The sequence below is a fragment of the Ruditapes philippinarum genome, unplaced genomic scaffold (genome assembly GCF_026571515.1).
Source record: "Ruditapes philippinarum isolate M1 unplaced genomic scaffold, ASM2657151v2 ctg8391_1_1_1_1, whole genome shotgun sequence".
Classification (NCBI taxonomy): Eukaryota; Metazoa; Mollusca; class Bivalvia; order Venerida; family Veneridae; genus Ruditapes; species Ruditapes philippinarum.
The window spans coordinates 2,934-25,530 of record NW_026852717.1 but is presented as its reverse complement, the minus strand read 5'-3'; the positions used below and the strand labels follow the sequence as shown (position 1 = coordinate 25,530).

Below are 22,597 nucleotides of genomic sequence, written 5' to 3'. Positions count from 1 at the left end.
TTTTATTTAGAGGTGGTGTTTAACACAAGTATGCCTCCAAACTTCTTAACAATGTTCTTTATGGTTTTCTACTACATGTAGGAAATACTGACCGATATTTAAGGCCTGTTGTAAAATATTGTTTGTTTCCTTTTTTCCTGCTGCTTAAATAACCCAAAAAAAATCACTGATACCAAAAAAAAAAAAAAAAAAAAAAATACTGAAAATATTTAAGCATCTTCATCTTACAATTTTGAAAACCTGGATGTATATTAAATAAAACTTTTATACTTTGCATGCATTGAAAGCATTCACATTTTTTAACACCTCGGGGCTTTTTTTCAAAGGGTGAAGAAGCAGCCCTGCCCTTTAAATTTTGGGGACATATTACAAGGAATAATTGCAAAAGAGGAAGAAAAAACTTGATGTAAAGACGCACCTATAGAATTCAATTTCAGTATCAGGTCAAAAAAAAAATTGTGTGTAAAATCTACCAAATCTGACATTAATCTAAGGAGTGGAAACAAAGATATTTATAAGGCCAGCTCTAGTTACTTATCATTAAATGTACTAAACAACATAATTTTATACTTATAGTGTTAGATAGTAATTTTAATGTTCTTTTTTTACCCCTTTTACTTAATATTTTAAAATTCTTGTTTACCTGAGTATTCTGGTGTCATGAAACTGACTTATATCAGTGAGTTTTCTATGCACAATCTTTTTTAAAGTTTTATATATTCATAGAAAATTAATAAAGTGAAAAGTTGGAAGCAATATGCTTCTTATTGGGAGTGAATGAAATTGTATATGAAAAAATGTATAGATCAATAATGATAATTTGACTTATTGATTTATAATTTTAAAGTATAAATGAGAATGAGAATTTGACATTATATGAAATAAATGTATAGATCAATAATGATGATTTGACTTATTGATAATTTTACAGTATAGATGAAAAAGGTGAATTTGACATTATATAAAATAAATGTATAGATAGATAATGATAATTTGACTTATTGATATTTTTAAAGTATACTTGAATAATTTGATTTTGACATTATATGAAATAAATGTATAGATCAATAATGATAATAATACTTGTTGATAATTTTATAGTATAGATATAGAATGAGAATTTGACTTTATATGAATTAAATGTATAGATAAATAATGATAATTTGACTTATTGATAATGTTAAAGTGAAAATGAAGAAGGAAAATTTGACTTGATATGAAATAAATGTATAGATAAATAATGATAATTTGACTTTTTGATACTTTTATAGTATAGATGAAGGATGAGAATTTGAAGTAAAAGTAAAGATTATCAATTATAATTTGACTTATCAATAATTTAGATAAGATAAGATATGTATAGATGAAGAAGGAGAATGTTAGTTTACCACTAAGTTTGAATGTTACCAAATTTAAGATTTATATATCCAAATTATCTCTTTGTATCTGTAGTTTTTTTCTGAGAGAAGTTTCTGAGTGAACGTTTTTACTTTAGATTTAAAGTGCCTTTTTTCTGGTTTAATATCATAAGATGAAGATCTGTCAATAATGTATTAGTTTCAAAAAGCATTATTTGTAAAGATATTACCAAATTTACACTTTCATGTTAATAAAGGGAGGTAATTAGAAATTTATTTTCGATAAAGTCTAAGCCAGTTTTTTTTTTTTTTTTCAATAAAAAATGAATGCATCAATTTAAAGGTTTAATTATAATGTATATAAACATTTGCTGTACATATTTAACATATTCTTGGATGTTTGGAAATTGTTTTACAAGAATAATAATATACATTCTTGAACTGTATTTTACATCCTTTATTACAATAATTCCGCCTATATGACTGAAATACTGTTGGGAAAAGGCGTAAAATGAAACAAACAATTACGACAATTACAGGATCTTTAAACGTAATTAAATTTAGAGATTAATGTCCATATTATCGCTTCCTATCTGTAATCCTCTTTTTTTTTTCTCTCAGATTCATGAATATTCATTTCATTATAATGTACATGTATATAAACATTTGCTGTACATATTTAACATATTCTTGGATGTTTGGAAATTGTTATACAAGAATAATTATATACATACATAAAACTTCACTTAACTGTATGTTTCATCCTTAATTACAACAACATACAGAATCTTTAAATGTAATTAAATTTAGAGATTAATGTCCATATTATCGCTTCCTATCTATAACTCTCTTTTTTTTCCTCCATCAGATTCATGAATATTCATTAGATTGTTCCATTACAGAATGAAGGCGATGGTTATGACAATAAATTGAGTTTAAACAAAGAACAATTCTGTGAAGCCTTGTCAATTCTCCTGAATAAAGGTTCTAGGGATGAGGTGAGTAACTATACCCCCAAAAAATGAAGTTTGGGGGGGGGGGGTTATATAGGAGTCACCCAGTGGTCGGTCGGTTGGTTGGTCGGTCGGGCTGTCGGTCCAGACGTTCGTTGCATTTTCCTTGTCCGGATCATAACTTGAAGATTAATAAACTATACTTTAACCCTTTATGACAATTTTTTAACATGGTCTGTTATGTAATGTCCTGGTTTGAATTAATTTTGGAATTGCCAATTATTAATTATAAGATCAAATGAATATAGGTATTTTTTAGCTCACCTGAGCTAGCTCAGGGTATAAGCTTTTAGGATCTTTGAATGTCCGTCGTCCGTCTAAATTGTCGTCCTTCCACACTTGTTCGTTAACACTGTAGCAGTCACATTTTTGCCTCAATCATCGTAAAACTTTGTCAGGATGCTTGTCTAGGTAATTGCTCGAGTAATTTTGAACTAGGTCACAGGAGCTAAAAAAAGAAAAATCTTGTTAACACTCTAGTGGCTACTGTTTTGATCCAAATATCCTTGATATTGGTCTGAAAGTTTTTTTGATGATTTCTAAGTCAAGTTCAAATTTGGGTCACCTGGGGTCAAAAACTAGGTCACACCTTTCAAATATGGAAAAGCCATGTTAACACTCTTGTGATCACAATTTTGACTCATTTGTCATTAAACTTCAGGTCAGAATTCTTGTCTAGCTAATTGCTCGGATGATTTTAAATATTGGTCATTTCTGATTAAAATTAGGTCACAGGAGCAAAAAATAGAAAAATCTTGTTAACTCTCTAGTGGCTACTGTTGTTATTCAAATATCCTGATAATTGGTCTGCATGTTTGTTTTGATGATTTCTAGGTCAAGTTCGAATATGCGTCACCTGGGATCAAAATCTAGTGGTCACATTTTTGACTCAATTGTCATCAAACTTTGTCAGGATGCTTGTCTAAGTAATTCCTCGGATGGGTTTTGATTGGTCTAGGTGAGCAATCTAGGGCCATCTTGGCCCTCTTGTTTTAATTAGTTGGTGGCCATTTTGTCTAATGAGGACATAGCTTGATATTTATAGAAATCATTTCTGACCAATGAGAAGCTTGTTTATTTATAGAAATCATTTCTAACCAATAATAGCTTGTTTATTTATAGAAATCATTTCTGACCAATAATAGCTTGTTTATTTATAGAAATCATTTCTGACCAATGAGGAGCAAGCTATTTTTAGAAGTAATTCCTGACTAATGATTATGACGTAAAGAAAATTTTAGCTGATTTCTGATTTGGCCAATGGAGATTTAAGATGGAAAATATTTCAAAATAATGTATTATACTTATTATATTTTACTTCATTTCGCCATGTTTTCAGTACGGTGAACTTTTTGACAAAATAGATGTAACGAGGGAAGGTACGGTCGACTGGGATAAATTCGCGTCACACATGTTACTAGAGTTCTATGAGAAAGATGATAGGGTGAAATCTACCCAGGTCCCACAGTGGAAAGATCTAAAGCATTTACCTAGGTAGGCTAGAGTGAAATATGATAATTTTCATTACCATAAGATGAAAATACTGTATTGTTTCCGTTTAATTTTTCTTCTGTTATGGTTTGAATTAAATTAATCAGGATTCTGGTTTAGCATGAATTATTATTGAGGTTTGAATTGAATTAATTAGGTTTTAATTGAATTAATTAGGTTTCTGGTTTCCAAGGAAATAAGGTTTTGATTAAATTAATTAGGTTTCTGGTTAAGAAGGAATTAATGATGTTTGAATTAAATTAATTATGTTTCTGGTTAAGAAGGAAATAAGGTTTTAATTAAATTAATTAGGTTTCTGTTTCCAAGGAAATAAGGTTTTAATTAAATTAATTAGGTTTCTGGTTTAGCTGGAGTTAATAAGGTTTTAATTAAATTAATTAGGTTTCCAAAGAAGAACGGTCTTAATTAAATTAATTAGGTTTCTGCTTTAGAATGATTTTATTTGTTGTTTCAGTCCTCACAAGGAACTTATTCAGCGTATTGCTTTCTTGAAGAATGCAAATAGATACATTGCTATTAGTAAGGTATGTGTTAATACATTTAAAGTCATGTAACACTATACAGGGGCGTCTGTGACTGAGTGGTTTATTGTAGTGAAGGTCCTTGACTTCAAACCACTTGCCCCTCACCGCTGTGGGTTTGAATCCCGACAGGGACTTTGGATAGTAATACCTTACAATTATTGACTAGTGTGCCATTTAAAATGATGTGATGTTCACCGGCAGATGACATATAATATCCTCGGTCAATATGACTTTCTGTCGGTGAATATCACCATCATATTCAATGGCACACTAGTCAATAATTGTTTTATTATATGAATTGGCTACAAGAATTTTATAAAAAAAATCACAGAAAGTACAATGTTATACATGTTCAACTTTTGCCTGTTTCGTTGAAGCTCGGGGGAAAAAGACCCACATGTAGGGCGTGCAACAACTGCGCGAACACAGTGAGTGCCCGTACAAAAGTAATTCAAGTTTATACTCCTCATTGCAGTGTAACTTTTAACTATAATTTGTAAAGTAATGATCTTTTAATTGAGAAATATACCATAAAGAACAAAACGCAACAACTATTTTTAGCTCGACTTTTCTATGAAAAGGGGAGCTATCCTACTCGCCCCGGCGTCGGCGTCGGCGTCGGCGTTAGCGTTAGCGTTGGCGTCACACCTTGGTTAAGTTTTTCGTACCACCCCACTTTATTTCAGAAGTATTACAAGTATGGCTTTGAAACTTACCATACTTGTTCACCATCATAACCTCCATCTACAGACAAGAGTACATAACTCTGTCAAGGTTTTTTGACAGAATTATGGCCCTTTTTTGACTTAGAAAGTGTATTGAGCTTGGTTAAGTTTTTTGTACCACCTCACTTTATTTCAAAACCATTGGAGGTATTGCTTTGAAACTGACCATACTTGTTTACCATCACGACCTTCATCAACAGACAAGAGGACATAACTCTGTCAAGGTTTTTGACAGAATTATGCCCCTTTTTGACTTAGAAAATACATTGAATATGGGTAAAATCCACTTATTGCCTTAACCCTTTGAGATATTGCTTTGAAACTTTTAATGCTATTTCACATCATTACCCCCATCTGTACGCAAGAGAAGGTAACTCTGTCAAGGATTTGTTTTTAAAAATAAAGGCCTTTTATCGACTTAGAATCTTGGTTAAGTTTTTTGTACCACCTCACTTTATTTCAAAACCATTGGAGGTATTGCTTTGAAACTGACCATACTTGTTTACCATCACGACCTTCATCAACAGACAAGAGGACATAACTCTGTCAAGGTTTTTGACAGAATTATGCCCCTTTTTGACTTAGAAAATACATTGAATATGGGTAAAATCCACTTATTGCCTTAACCCTTTTGAGATATTGCTTTGAAACTTTTAATGCTATTTCACATCATTACCCCCATCTGTACGCAAGAGAAGGTAACTCTGTCAAGGATTTGTTTTAAAAATTAAGGCCTTTTATCGACTTAGAATCTTGGTTAAGTTTTTAGTACCAGTCCACTTTTTGACTGAACTGTTTGAGATATTAATTTGAAAGTTGGAATACTTGTTTACAATCATGATTCCCAAACATGTCCAGGAGAAGGTAATTCTGTCAAAGATTTTATTTGAATTATGGCCCTTAACTGTCAATGTTTTGTATTATAGGCAAGCACTAAAAAAGTCGAGCGCGCTGTCTTACGGACAGCTCTTGTTTAATAAGCTGGCGTTATATACAGTTTACTAAAAATAATATATGGTCATTGAATAAGAGTCTCAATCTATTTTTAGACTGGAAAAATCCAATTCAGCCAGTAAATATGATATTACACCCAGTGAATATGATTCTATAAAAAGCTCTGTTGACAACTGTTTGGAACTCTGAACCAATAAGATTGCAGCTATATTTAGATCATATAATACTTATGATCCTGTACAGTATGAAAATGACAAGTCTTTAAGGGGTGGGGATGGGGGATGGGGGAGTGGATTGCTTATTTAGTATAAGCACATTTAAATGACAGTATGTGGTATAAAGTTTTTTACCTAAGTTAAGTTTACATTTCCTAAACATTTCTAATGAAGAAGATATCTAAATCTAAAAAGATTTTTTTTAACAGATATCTATAAGATTAACAAGTAAATTATGACATATTTAATATTACACTACTTGTTGTATGATATAGATTATCTTTTCACTTCTTGTAGTATGATATTGTTTATATTTCACTACTTTTAGTATGATACAGTTTATTTATTTTATGCTTTTGAGTGGGTTACTGATTTATCAGTGAAAAATATGATATAGTTCACTTCTTGTAGTATGATATAGTTTATATTTCACTGATGCAGTATGATATAGTTGATATTTCACTTCTTGTAGTATGATATAGTTTATATTTCATTACTTTTCATATGATACAGTTTATATTTTCACTGTTTATAGTATTATGTAGAAATATTAACACTACTTAAAGTATGATATAGTTGATATTTCACTGTTTATAGTTTGATATAGCTTATATTTCACTGTTTATAGTAAGATATAGAATATATTTTTCACTGATGTTGTAGGAGGGAACAATTTCTAGCTGGGGATTGGATATGAAGCTTCAGAGGGCCTTGAAAACCGGCACAGACTCGTGCAAGGCACGTGACCTCTGGGTGACCTACTTTGTTGTTCTTCATAACGTGAACAAGATCGCTTTATCCTTTACGAGCAAGGAGATTGGTAAATATACGAAACCTTTTATATTATGAGAGCAAAGCTCAGTTTGATTTCATATTCTAACCTTAATTTAAAATGATAAATAGTATTTTATTATTATATAGGCATATACATTGTTTGACTATAGATAGCTTTCAGCCCTAGGAAAGATAGCATTTTCAGCCATATTTGACCTTATTTTAAAAGGTCAAGTCCAACGGATCTGTTTTTTTAAGGTTTAATATTTAGCCATATATATTTGTATTACCTGTTTATTATATGGTCAGTTTGTTTTCTTGTAATTTTTAGCCATATAATTATGATCTGTGTCTAAAGGTAATTTTTTTCTTCAATTTTTTCAGCCATATATGACCTGAGTTCAAAGGTGGAATTTAGTTGCCAGTACAAGGTTCAGAATCTGCAGTATACACCCCTCTGTCTAGACTACTGGTGAGCGATATTATGTTTACTCTATATCAACCCCCATTACACCCACATCACACCCCAATTACACCCTGTGTCAATCCCAATTAATCCCTGACATCTCACCCAAATTACGTATGCATATTTCACACCAATTACACCCATTTCACCTCATCAGATGCCCAAATCACCTAAAATTACACCCATTGCAAACTGATAACAGTCACAGCACATGCCCATTACATTCCAATTATACCCCCATCACACCCCAATTATACTTTTATCATCTGCCATTACACCCCAATTACACCCATTGCATACTAATTACAGCCACAGCACATGCCCATTACACTTCAATTATACCCATAACTCCCCAATTACACCAAGCAGATCCTAATTACATACAATAACACCCCAATTACACCGTAACAAAATACATGTTACACCCCAATTACACCCCATAATATGCCCTTTCACGCACCAATTACACCCCATGGCCCCTATTTCACTCCAATTACACCAAAATTACACCCATCACAACCCCATCACACCCCATAACACCCATTTACACCCACTGTATAGCTGTTGCATTTTCCTTTGGCCCAATTTTTTATAAAATGTTGTTGTCTTTTTTGTGTGAAATAGCACAGACACTTTTAGATTTTAACTTTGTAAAATTTTTACAATAAGAAAATGATAGCACACTATTGTGTCATATGCATGGTTAAAAGTTAACTCTCTTAGTGAAATATATTTCATATTCTAACCGAGCATTTTTCACTAGTAGTGGAAAGGGGCCCTTCTCTAAAAGTGATAAAGTATTTTTGCAAAAAGGGGGATGGAAAAAATTGATTTAATTGATTTTTTTATGTTTGTAAGATTTGACTGTCAGATAATGTTTTCTGTGTGTTTTTATACCCAGGTCTCATGTAAATGTTTCATTGTTTAAGGTTTCGTGTAACAGTAAATCATTTGTTTGTTTTTGTTTCAGGTCAAACCCCATGAACCCTAACGAAGCTATCTTGGTCTTCGGCGATGTTGGTGGCTATGTGAACGCCTTGTTTTTTAACTCAGCCCAAATTGCTCTCTTTGAGAGACCTCCAGCTCCAGCCGGGGAAAAACAAGGTATAATATTACCCTTAGATAATAGCATATAGATATATATTTATCATATACCGTAATTACTCGCCTACAAGACGGACCGGTTATAAGACAGGGGTCCTTATTGGCACTTTTTGCTAAGACCCTCTTATAAGACGGGTAGATATTTCTTATATATATGCATTATGTATTTATATCGGCTATATTGTGAATGTATATATAGACACATGTATCAAATATATCACCATGGTTATTGATAGGTGGCTGCTTTGCTCTACATATACTCACCTCAAAACTTTTTTCTTTTTAGTTTTTTATATTCTCTTTTCTTTTTCCTTCTTTTTCTTCTTTAACAAATAGACTATTAATCCGATATAGACTACTTTTGTCCAATTAGGTATTAAGGGCTCTTTTTTTCTGTTGGCTAGTAGATGCGCAGAAGTTCATGTCTATTATGGCTATGTGTCTTACTTAAAGATGCACATGCTTTCATAATGTTTAGAAAATAGAAAAAATAAAAAAACACATACATACGGGTTTAAGTTCATCAATTTTACTTTTAAGTATGAGGTCATATATAGTATGAAATTTACCTTTAAGTATTGGCCTAATTCAAATTTAAGTATTGTTGTTATCTAAAGAATGAAATTTACCCTTAAGTGTTGGCTTAATTAAATTCAAGCATTGGGTTATTTTTAAGTTTTCAATCACTTAAGTGTTACAATTTAATTGGTTTGTTGACTTTCCTGTGAATATTCATGAATGTTTAAGGTATATTTATTTAATTTCTGTGAATATTCATGAATGTTCAAGGTTTATTTAATTTCCATGAATATTCATGAATGTTTAAGGTTTATTTATCTAATTTCCATTAATATTCATGAATGTTTAAGGTATATTTATTTAATTTCTGTGAATATTCACGAATGTTTAAGTTTTTTTTTATTTAATTGCCATGGATATTCATGAATGTTTAAGGTTTATTTATTTAATTATCACATATCACACTGTAATTCAATAATAATGCCCCCATTTCGAAGAAAAGGGGGTATATTTCTTTGCACTTGTCGGTCCGTCGGTCCGTAGACCAAATGGTTTCCGAGTGATAACTAAAGAACCCTTAGGCCTAGGAACTTCAAACTTGGTATGGTGATTGGTCATGACCAGCAGATGACCCCTATTGATTTTGGGGTTAAGGGGTCAAGGGTCATGGTCACATTGACCTTGTAGGTAAAAACAGTTTCCGATCAATAATGAAAGAACCCTTAGGCCTAGGGACTTCAAACTTGATATGGTGATTGGTCATGATCAGTAGATGACTCCTATTGATTTTGGGGTCAAAGGTCAAGGTCACATTGACCTCTTAGGTTAAAACGGTTTCCGATCAATAACTAAAGAACCCTTAGGCCTAGGAACTTCAAACTTGGTATGGTGATTGGTCATGACCAGCAGATGACCCCTATTGATATTAGGGTTAAGGGGTCAAAGGGCAAGGTCACATTGACCTTGTAGGTAAAAATTCTTTCAAATCAATAACTTAAGAACGCTTCGGTCTAGGAACTTCAAACTTTGTATGATGATTGGTCGTGACCAGCAGATGACCCCTATTGAGTTTTGGGTCAAGGGGTCAAAGGTTAAGGTCATGAACAGTAGATACTTGATAACCCTTATTAATTGTTTGATCACTGGGTCAGAAGTCATGCATAATAACCTTATCACATGACTAATTGGCTGCTGATAGGGGGCATACATGTTTTACAAACATATCTTGTTTTGATGAATTTTCATGAGTTAAAATCACCAGAAGTCCCTTCACACTTTCTTATTAAAAACTTTTCACATTGAGAACAGGTATAGAAAATAATTCATAAAAGAAAGATCACTTTCCCTATAATATATAGAAGATATTGAATGAATGAAACTTCAATACTGAATTTATGAAACAAGTTAAGTAAAATTATTTCATGCGAATCTATTGAATACTATCTTTTATTTCACACCTTATATTATATAACCAATGAACTATCAGCATTTGAATCATGTGATGATCCAATAAAAATCAATATTGGATCCAATCTTATCATATTGGCCTCCTGTCCATTTCCAAAGTCCAAAACATCAATATCAATTTTTTATCACACCCCATATAGCCTTGTTTTCATTTTCAAAGTTCAAAATATCTTTATCAAATTCATATTGTATTCCGTATTATGAGCCTCATTTTTATTTTGAGGTTAAAAAAATGATACCAATTCCTTATTGTACTTGAAGTAACAAAGTTCTGTTAAAATTTTTAAAAAAAAAAAAATCAAAAGGTCATTCAATATTGTTTAGAACAAGGCTGATTTTATAGGACTCATATACAGCTACAAAGTCTATATTAGACTTGGCTAGGGCCTCGTCCAATATAGGTTTAAAAGCTGTGTACTTTTCCAGTGGAATTCAATATTGAACTCATTACAACAAAAATAAAATTAATGCGATCCAGATATTGAATATTATCCTATATCATATACAGTTAAAACAACTTTCACTACTACATGATTTTTTTTTTTAAATAAGTATTATTTCTTCTATAAACACAATTTATTAAAACTTAATATTTCTTTTTCATTTTCTTGGTAGTGACTTTTAACGGTACGAGTAGAACTACTTTTTTTCCATTCTACCCTCCTACTGTTAGTTGTATGTTATTATAATAACTGTTACTTAGATGTTGTTATTGTTAAAGGGTTTAAAGCTATAAAATCTAGTGATAAAAAATTTTCATAGAAATTTATGATCGGTCATATTTATGTTGTCTTCACTAATCATTATGGTCAATTCTACAAAAGAATTGTTAACACAGAAAGCCCTATGTTTAAACACACAAAAAAATTATGTATGAAAACAGAATGAAATGTTCTGGAACAAAATATTATGTTTCTCTATTTGCGATAGGTATAACCATTTAGCAATGACTTTGTGCATGTACTATTTGCAGGCATTAGATATATAGCTTTATTCACTTTAATCTATATAGTTATACTTGTATATGTTTTTTTTTTTATTTTTGCCTTTTCATACCCCCACAAAGAAAGTTTAAAGGAGGGAGGGTGGTGGAGGAAGGGTAGGGTGGGGGGTGAGTCTCAGGGGGGTTCAGGGCGTATAATAGTAATCAGCTTGAGGGTTGGTTTGTTGTCAGCTAAGGTCGGTCCACTTCATGGTTTTCATATCAAATCTGGAGTTTGGAATGAGTTCTAATATTTAAACTTAGTATAAAGCAACCTTAAGTAAAAACATGGGTTGGGATTACTTTTGTTTTGAACCCCCTTGGGTCAAGGTCAAGTTCACTGTTACTAAAAATGGAAAAATGGTTTCTGGACAATAAATAGAGTGAGATATCATTATATACCAAGCTTATATAAAGACCAAGGTTGTGATTGGTGAGGTCAAGGTCACTGTTACTAAAAATAGAAAAAATGGTTTCCGGACAATAACTAGAGTTAGATATGATATATCATAATCAAACATATTATAAAGCAAGCTTATAAACCCAGTTTGGGATTGCTTTTGAACCCCCTTGGGTCAAGGTCAAGGTCACTGTTTCTAAAAATAGAAAAATGGTTTCTAGATAATAAATAGAGTTAGGTTACAATGATATATTGTTATTAAACATGGCATATAGCAAAATTATGAAGAGACCTCACTTAAATTGCTTTTGGACCCCCACAGATTTAAGGTCAAGGTCACTGTTAGGTCAAGGTTACTGTTACTAAAAATAGAAAAATGGTTTCCATACAACTATTTTTTTTACAAAGATAATGATTATGCTTTTTTAACAAGCATTTAATTGTAATAATTATTGGGACACAGATGAAACATCATGAAATATAGGTTGAGTTAAAATTTTGCTCTAGACCACTTGTTTTGTCAAAAAGTTAAGGTGGCAGGTGGGGGTATGAATCAATGTTAGTGATAGTTCTAGTTTTTTACTTTGCATGAATAGAGTAGTCCTGTAACACAGTGCAAAAATTAAGATAAATAAAAAAAAAAGAGATGATAATAATCATAATACAAAAACTGCCAGGGTTTACATAGATTGTAACTCAATAACTCAACAATATTTTGTTTATATTGAGGGTTGGCAGCAAAACTGTTGTAAGTCCTTTATTTTATAAAAGTTAAACCTTTTGGCTGAGGGGTTGCTGTTAAGGGCTGAGGCATTTAGACTGGCAGCCACTGTTTAACACTGCGTGATCGTAAGAGGCAACTAAATAGGTTCGAATTACTGGAGTCTATGCATCTCTTAGCTCCAGCAGGTGAGATCAAGGCTTTTGACCCCTGATGTTGCTTTAAGTTTTTAAGACCTGAGGTCTAAGCCAAAGTCATTGTTTCAGTGTTTCGGTCTTATATGACCTAAATGGTGTGCGCCATAAAACGAAACAAAACAAATTTCATATACTTGTAAGTAACTGCTGTTTAAGTAGGGTCAATTTAAGTTCATTATTTTGTGTTTTTTTTTAGTCATTTTGCTCATTTAAAAATAAAACAGTGTTAAAACTCTGTAGAGTAAAGACTGAAATATTTTCTATATTTAGTTGCTAAAGCTTTATAGGCTAGATTCACTATGTTTGATTAATTAAAATGTAGTTTTTACCTTCATAATTGTGTGTGATTTTTGTTTAAATCTAAACCCATAAAAAAAGAAGGTAGTTAATATATAATTTTAATTTGTGATTTTATTGTCAATATGTAATTACGGAATAATTTTTGTAACTCAAATGATCATTTTTTCATCAAATATAATGTTTTTTAATAATAATCTTGGAGCCAAAGTGATATAAAAAAAATTTTTCATTTGAAAAAAAAATAATCTCAAAGTCAAAATGTTTGTTACTAACAGTTTGTTTATAAATAATCTCTAAATCAAAGTGAAACTTTTTACTAACAATGGAATTTCAGTAGAACACTGTTTTTGTCGCTGTTAAAAAGATGCTTCTCTAATTGAGCATATCACTGTGTTTGTATTTCGTATGATTTTCTCTCTATTTATTTCTTTGGGTACATTGTTACCAGTTTGGGTCATTGTTTACCATTTGGGTTAGTTTTTACACCCTTTGTCAGATTAGCTGTTACTTTGGGTTTATCATTTATTAACTTTGGGTTCAATATTTTGGTAGATATGGATACAATTAGTTGGGATATACCTCTATTTATAGCATTTGATAAAGTTTGTTTGTTTGATATTATTTGATTAAAATGATTTCTAAATATTGAAAAAATGTGAAAAAAAAACAAACACCCTAGCTAAATGCCATTTTGCGGTACTTTCTGTTACAATTGCTCTGGGGAATTCGACGCCTAATTGGCATATAATCACGATAAAGTATGTTTTTGGTCTTTTTTTTTGGATTAAAAGGAAATAAATCAATAATTTTTTTTAAATGATAATTAAATGTATTGAACAAAATATTAGTCCGACACTTTAATTTTCTTAACCCTCAGGCCCATGGATTTCGAAAAGGTCAATTGAATTTATGATGTATTTAAAATAAAACATAGATGATAATTGAGCCGCATCAGGACAAAACCAACATAGTGCGTTTGTGACCAGCATTGATCCAAACCAGTCTGCGCTTTGCGCAGTAAAAAGCGCAGTCTGATCAGGATCCATGCTGTTCGCTGTCAGTTTCTCCACTTGTAACAGAGTTCAAGACTGTCAAAGTTCAAAAAAGTACAAAGAGAAGTCTTGTTGATTATAATGTATACGATCATTAAAGGAACTCCAGACTGAGGTTTCATGAAATTTTAAATTCTTACAAAATTTTATAATGGTAGTTCAACCAGGGTCTTTCAAATACAAAATTTATAGACCCTGGTTCAACTGAGCAGGCCAGAAATATGTAAAATTGAAAATTGATTTTTATATGTGCAATTTTTAACCTCCATTTGAGTAAAAAGCATCAATTCTAAACACTTTTTTCAATTTTTGGGTTATATATATTGAAAATTAAAATGATAATTCGAAAAAGAAAAAGAAAAAAAAAACGAAACTAAAAAGAGACAGTGAATTTATTATCAAATATCATAAAATGTCCGTGTACAACTTTGATTGGTCTAGACCTAAATCAAATGGTACACAAATCTGGAAAAAAAAACCCAACTTTAATGGAGTCTCTTTAGTATGAAAGACCGGTGGGGGCATTTCAACTTCATGAATTCTCGATTTCAGCTTCATGAATTCACGAAGTTAAATTCTAGAAGTTGAAATCGTGAATTCATGAAGTTGAAATCATGAAGTCGAAAAAATGTGAAATTGTGAAGTTGAATTCGTGAAGTTGAAATCGTAAATTCATGAAGTTGAAATCGTGTCGTGAAGTTGAAGTCGTGAATTCATGAAGCTGAATTGTGAATTTGTTAATTCCGTATTTTGAAAACGGGAATTCACGAAGCTGATGAAAAAAAAAATATTTACAGTCCTGTCATGATGAAAAAAAACTTAAATGGAGTCCCTTTAGTACGAAAGACCGGTGGGGGCCTTTCAACTTCATGAATTCCCGATTTCAGCTTCGTGAATTTATGGAGTTAAATTCAAGAAGTTGAAATCGTGAATTCATGAAGTTGAAATCTTGAAATCATGAAGTTGAAATCTTGAAATCATGAAGTTGAAATCGTGAATTCATGAAGTTGAAATCGTGAATTCATAAAATGTTGAAATCGTGAATTCACAAAGTTGAATTCACGAATTCACAAAGTTGAATTCGTGAAGTTGAAATCATGAATTCATGAAGTTAAAATCGTGAATTTGTGAAGTTGAAATCGTGATTTCATGAAGTTGAATTGTGAAGTTCAAATTGTGAATTGACTAAGATGAAATCGGGAATTCATGAAATTGAAATGGCCCTACGGGTCTTTCGTACTATAGATATCAGACATCATTTTCAGCAGACAATCCTTTTTCCAAAAAGTTTATTGTATGAATTAAGGGAGAGAAAATCATATGAAAAAATTTTGTTTTTGTTTTGAATTAATTTTTTGTTTGTGGCATGTGTGTTTAACCTTTTTCTGCTTTTCACCCCATCCTTGGTTGGTTAACCTTTCACCTTTGAACCCTGTGTGAACTCTGTGACCTTCACTTAGTGTGGCAAGGTAGGTAACTATGATTTTTGTTTTTCAATTTTATAGACATTTTCACACCATATTAATATTAATTAAAGATCCTGTAACTCAATTTTTTTTATGTTTTTATATCATCAATATAATGCTCAAAATATTAATGAAGATTTATCAATATTGTAAGTTCCAAAAAGCAAAATGAAACTTAGAATATTTGTTTTTCATGTGTCATATAAGAGGAACTAATTATCCTGAAAGCAATATTTTTAGGAGTAATGTCCCTTTTTAACAGAGAATATTTGAGCCGCGTCATGACAAAACCAACATAATGGGTTTGCGACCAGCATGGATCCAGACCAGCCTGCACATCCACGCAGTCAGATCAGGATCCATGCTGTTCACTTACAAACCCTTTAACAAGTAGAGAAACTGATAGCGAACAGCATGGATCCTGATCAGACTGCGCGGATGCATAGGCTGGTCTGGATCCGTGCTGGTCGCAAACCCATTGTGTTGGTTTTGTCGTGACACGGCTCATTTAATTTAAACATTTCAACATTTAAACATTTCATAGGTATAAACTTGAAACTTGAAATTCTCATTGCCTTCTTGACATAAGGTGCAGTTGTTGGACAAGGGGCATAATTCTGAAAACAATATTTTTGAAATTATCCCCCTTTTTAATTTAGAATTTTCAACAGAGGAGCTTAGATACTGCCTTTTAATAGCAGCGGTGCTTTTGTTTTTTTCTGATGTAGCGTTTTTATTCTATTAAGATAGCTTGACGTGACCTGGCTGAGATAGGCCGCGAAAACGTGGCTTTCATCCGCATTGATTTATTATTTGTGTTCCTCTTTGTAAAATTACAGTGTACTGAACAGGAATCAAAATACTTTATATATCACTTTGCTTTTAACAGTGTGATACAACTTTATATCTCACCCATGTTTTCAATATCTAATCGAAGCGAATGTTTACATTAAGTTGGCAGACAATATTACAAATTATTTTTTTCAGCACTAACTGTCTAAATTACCCCAGTTAAATGTTTGTTTGTTTGATTGGGTTTTACATATCACTGACACAGTATAGGTCATTTGGCGACGTTTTTTACAAATGTTTGTTTGTTTGATTGGGTTTTACATATCACTGACACAGTATAGGTCATTTGGCGACGTTTCAGATTTACTGGTGGAGGAAGACTTCAGGTGCCCTTCCATGAATTATTTCAGGCATGAACGGGCACCTGAGTAGAACCACCGACGTTCTGTAAGCTAAATGGATAGTAAATTACCCCAGTGATATGACAAAAGATATTGGTCTGTTTATATAATGCCATGATGGATATAACATTATATAATACTGCACGTTTGTGACGTCGTTTTTCATTGGATAATCATGATGTTTATAAAATTCTTTATAATAAATACTGCACGCTAATGTGACGTCGTTTTTCATTGGATAATCATGATGTTTATAAAATTCTTTATAATAAATACTGCACGCTAATGTGACGTCGTTTTTCATTGGATAATCATGATGTTTATATAATTTTTTATAATACTGCACGTTTGTGACATGGAAAATTAAACCCGAGCATCTGGAATTTGTGAAATTAGGTCAGTCAGCAGAATCGAGATGTTACGATGTGACAAAAGGGATTGTTACCGTAGCCTCTATTACTTGCACATGTCTTAGCCTTTATAGTAAATTAATAAGTCACATCAGGTTACCTAAAATGATGCACGAGGGTAACCTGACCTGAGGTTTTATACATGACCAGAACAGCTGGTAATTCAATCACATACATGTGAACTATTTTCATTGATCAAGTGCAAGATTTTTCTCCAAAAAAGAGGGAGATTTTCGAATTTGCAATAAACAAAGAAGAAAGTTGTGACATCAAAAAGAGGGAGATTTCTTTAACTTGTGAAAATAAACCACTTACTTTTTTTACAAAAATCTTTGAAAATATGGCTGCAGAAAGTCACAGGGGGGTCTCCCGCTTAAAGTGGGAGAGTTCACATGTATGAAATCACCATGAATTATGACCTTTACAGTGTTGATGTGATTTAATTAAACACTCACAAAAAAAAAAAAAAATAAAAAAATAAAATTGGAAAAAAAAAAAAAAAAAAAAAAAAAGGATTTAGTTTTATTCCTTGTGTATTCTATATATTTCAGAGACTTGCTTGAACGTGGATCTTCATCATATAGCTATAGGCAAGTACAAGAATGTAACATACACAAAATTCCAGGCACACATCAAGGAATGGGCGCGGCAAGGTGAGTGACACGCCTCCTTTTAGTTATTATTTTAATTATTAGACACACCTACTTTTTTTTTGTTATACAAAATTTATTTGCAGTTTATAAGCCTGAATCTAACAAAGTCCTGGGAGAGGTCAGTCGTATGCTTTATACCCTTGCTGACTAATTTGCTACTCCGTAAAAAATGGTGTTGCACAGCCTTGCATATATTTTGACATGATGCCATTTGCGCTATACAAAGATGGCGTAAAGACACCCTAAATGTTAGCCTTAAACAATAGGCGCGTCAGTTAAAAATAATTATTTTGCACTCTCTTTGCACACTCTTTATTGAATGAGTGTAGATTCATAACTGAATTTATTGCACATGTTGAATAAAAAAATATTTTGCTTGCCAGAGGCTCAAATAATATAATTTTATTCAACTTGTTCAATAAATTCAGTACTGAACCTACACTCATTCAATATCCTCTATTTAAACCAAAGTCTATTTTGATTGGATTGACAGAAAAGCACACAACTGTCAATCAACCTATAAAAAGACATTTAACACCAGATGTATGAAATAAATTTTTGAAAATCACACAACATTACATTTAAAGTACGTTTGGTTTTTTTTTGTTTTTTATTTTTTAAGGAACTCCACAGAGGTATAAAAGCCTAAAAACAGAACATTTGAACTTTTTTTTTACATAGATCACCTGGGGGCACAATTAACACAGAAAAATGTGCAAAGATAATTAAGGCTTTTTCTGAAAAATAAATTGAAATTAATATGTTTGTGCTATTGTTAGCCCAATTTGAGTGAAAAGCATTTCTGGGTTAATTTTCACAGTAAAAAATGGTTATTCTGTAAAAGTGAGTCATCAAGTTAATTGAAATTTCGCAAACAAGTTTAAACTTATCTTGACCTACATCAAATTGAACATTAATCTCCAAAAAAATATTTTGAGTCCTGTCATGTCAAAGATCCTCAGTGGAGTCCCTTTAAGAACTTTGTCAGTAGTCACACTCCAGGTTAAACTTAATTAATATGCAAAATAATATCAGAATTTACTAAGTAATCATTATTTTTATCATCAACATTGTTCCTTCCTCTGTTTTGCAAAAATGATAATCATCGTGGCCATTTTGTTATTCCGGTAACACAATAACTTATTCTTTTTTTCTGTTTGTGTTATATTTTTTAGTAAAATATTCACACTATCTGGAATGCTTCATCAGCTGTGCCACCAGCTCTACAAGGTCTGTTATGATTGGTTGGATGGAGAAGCACACATCTGTCAATCAACCTACAAAACAGTAAGTGCCACGCCTCCTTTTTTATTTGATATACACGCCCACTTTTTTGTACTTAATTAATTTGAATAATTGGACTGAATGTAACAAGACCTGTTATCAGTTATTGAAGATCAATTCTCCAATTCTTCATTTGGAGAAAATCATGTTTGACTGTAGGATTTTCAATTTGAAACTAACAGTTAACAATTTTTGGTTTTAGTTTATATGTTATTTGCTATATTTAAACCATATAATAGTAACAATAGGTATAAGTTACAAACACAGTCATTTGAGCCGCGTCACGACAAAACCAACATAATGGGTTTGCGACAAGCATGGATCCAGACCAGCCTGCGCATCCGTGCAGTCTGATCAGGATCCATGCTGTTAGCTTACAGACCCTGCATAATAATAATAATAACAAGTAAAAAAACTAATAGCGAACAGCATGGATCCTGATCAGACTGCGCGGATGAGCAGGCTGGTCTGGATCCATGCTGGTCGCAAAACCCATTATGTTGGTTTTGTTGTGGCGCGGCTCATTTGTATGCTTGTATTTTAGAAATATTTAAACAAACATAAAACATTCAACAACATCTGGTAATTTATAATCATCATCTTATTTACATGTGTCACTAAGCTTGGTCGGAATAACATAACGAATACGATATCTGAACTATGATAATTGGTAATTACTGGTTAGTTATCCAGTGAAAGCTGGGTAAGTGAACCGGACGCCTATATATAATAACCAAAAAAAAATGTGTTGAAATTGTTCAGTAAAAACCTGACAAACAGATGGATTAAATTAGGAAAAATGGACGCCTATATAATAACCCCAAAAAAGTGTGGTGAAAAAGGTGTACAGTAAATACCTGGCAATCAAGCAGTATTATGGACTAAAAATTAAAATTCGGGACCGGACGCCTATATAATAATCCAAAAAATGTGTTGAAATTGGTATACAGTAAATACCTGGCAATCAAACAGTATTATGGACTAAAAATTAAAATTAGGGACAATGGTGGTGAATTGTTTTGATTTTATTACACTGTAGCCTCGATAACTCGCTCTTCACTATAACGCTAATCTCAGTAGAGCGCTCCCAAAAAAAAAAAAAAACTTTCCCAAAAAAAAAAAAAAAAAATATTTTTTTTAAGTAGACTTAGATTTATAGCGCGCTATAACGCTTGCTAAAGTTGATAGCCAAGTTCAATAAACAATTATTATTAGGACATTTATGATCGCCAAAGGTGTGAAAAACACGCCCAGGTAAGTGTTTATCCGCTCTTTTGTTGTTTTACCTGTCTTCAAATTGTTTCCAAAATCTCAAATTCATATCATAACTGTAACATTGGCAACCGGTGGTGAGTATAAATAAACTAAAATTACACACATATCTTTGACATGTAAACCTCGCTGAATTAAATAACCAACAAGCCCAAAATCAATTTTAAATCCTGCACTGTAAATAGAGCGGCCATGACAGGAAGTAATTGGCGTCTGATTTACTAGGGGACACAACTAAAGCTGGACTGTAAATTACAGTGTTATTTACAGTCCAGCTTTAGTTGTGTCCCCTAGTTAATCAAACGTCATTACAGTAATGGCTAACTGTTAGTGTTTACACTACATTCATGATTTATAATTTTCTTTCGAAAGCTTTTCGTTTCTTTTAAATATAATTAGTATTATTGTGAATATAATACATGTTTACATCATTGAATGGCTTAAGAAAAAGATAATGTCGATATTCATTGAACAGTAAGTAAAAAAATATCAGCGTTATATATAATATGGGGTGGGTGGGGTAATGCGGTAATTTCGCAATGAGCGTTCTAATGAGAGCCTCGTTAGAGCGCGGTGGTGAGACATTGGACCCCAACATGAGCGTTTTAATGAGGCTGAAGTGTATAATTATGAAAAATTCATACAATCAGGTTTAATAGTAGAATTATTTTACTGTTATATTATGGGATATATATTATGAAATATCTTGTAGATTACATCATTTTTCTTTTTTTTTTTTTTGGCTCGTACAGCTAGATAGAAATTGTGTGGAACTGGAAAGAAATAAGATATAATTATAATAATTGTATCATAGTTCATATCAATCAGATAGCCTTGTGTTTTGATGCTCTTCTATTACTCATTTGTGACAGAGCTAATTTTTAGATGATAATTATGTAATCTTGTATGTGCTTTGATAATGGTAAAAGATGGTAAAAAAGGGTGGCCAACCCAAGTGATCCTTTGGTTACATTTTGGTGACATTTTGAATAATGTATTTAGGGGTTTACTGAATATTTGAAGCTTAGGATTTTTTTTGGTGACATTTAAGGAAAAATTTAATGACATTTAACAAATATTTGGGTGAAATTTAAGGAGTATTTGATGACATTTTAGGAATATTTGGTGACATTAACAATTGATCTGGAAGGTTAAACTTAACCTGCACCAACTACGTCAGCTTTACACTTATTGAAAACTTATTGAATAAATTTGTAGATAATGTTTAAACTTAAAATGTTTACCATGGAAAGAAAGACAACTTTTTCCCACATTGCAATTTACAAATTGAGAAATTTCAAATAGGTTGGCCACCCTTGTGTAAAGTGTTGCAGAGGTTTTTGTTTTTTACTATAATTTTAATATGACATGTTAAATGTATCACTTTTTTAGTACATGGAGAACTTATATACCAGGGTAGGTGCTGAAGATATAGAACATGCACTCTTACATAATGAGCCGCGTCACATTGGTTTTGTCGTGACACGGCTCATATTGTGTTACGGGGGAGAATGAAAACTTGAAATACACAAATCTGTAGATTTACCGTATAGATTCTAATAAGAGACAAATAATGGTCGTTTTAGACATGTGTTCTTTATTGATTATTCTTTACCCTATATGTACTAATAAGCACCTCTTATACAAAGATACAAAGATTCAAAGAATATGAAGCATAAATAATTAAATCGTGATTCTTTTTATTTAACTATACATATGATAATACTAGTGAATAAGTGTTTTGGAACTGTGCCAAAACTGAATTTATTTTTAGCAACAACTTTTCTATTTATAGTAACATATCTAAAAATAAAAATCTCTAAAAACAGTACTTCAGGGTTCAAATTTCATACATTCTTATGCCTGATTTGGAGCATCAGTGTTTTTTTTTCCACCAAAATATTTGGCGAAATTCGGCCCCATTCCCCACTTTAAAAAGTATGGGCCCCCTTCCCCAAAAGTGAAAAAAACACACTAAGTATAATATTACTTAAGACTTAAGTAGCAAATAAAATCATTCAACTTGACCTGGTTTT

The 22,597-nt window shown here is 31.9% G+C and overlaps 1 protein-coding gene across 1 annotated transcript in view; it reads left to right on the top strand.

Moving 5' to 3' along the window:
• Positions 1-22,010, top strand: part of LOC132722182 (uncharacterized) — a 29,231-nt gene extending 7,221 nt beyond the window's left edge. Inside the window, exons 3-11 of the mRNA XM_060706633.1 lie at positions 2,261-2,356; positions 3,711-3,865; positions 4,338-4,407; positions 6,965-7,121; positions 7,460-7,547; positions 8,512-8,645; positions 17,904-18,005; positions 19,181-19,292; positions 21,954-22,010. Of these exons, the coding sequence (XP_060562616.1) occupies positions 2,261-2,356; positions 3,711-3,865; positions 4,338-4,407; positions 6,965-7,121; positions 7,460-7,547; positions 8,512-8,645; positions 17,904-18,005; positions 19,181-19,292; positions 21,954-21,981 (942 nt within the window). The 3' untranslated portion in view covers positions 21,982-22,010. The remainder of the gene's footprint in view (positions 1-2,260; positions 2,357-3,710; positions 3,866-4,337; positions 4,408-6,964; positions 7,122-7,459; positions 7,548-8,511; positions 8,646-17,903; positions 18,006-19,180; positions 19,293-21,953) is intronic.
• The last annotated feature ends 587 nt before the right edge of the window (positions 22,011-22,597 follow it).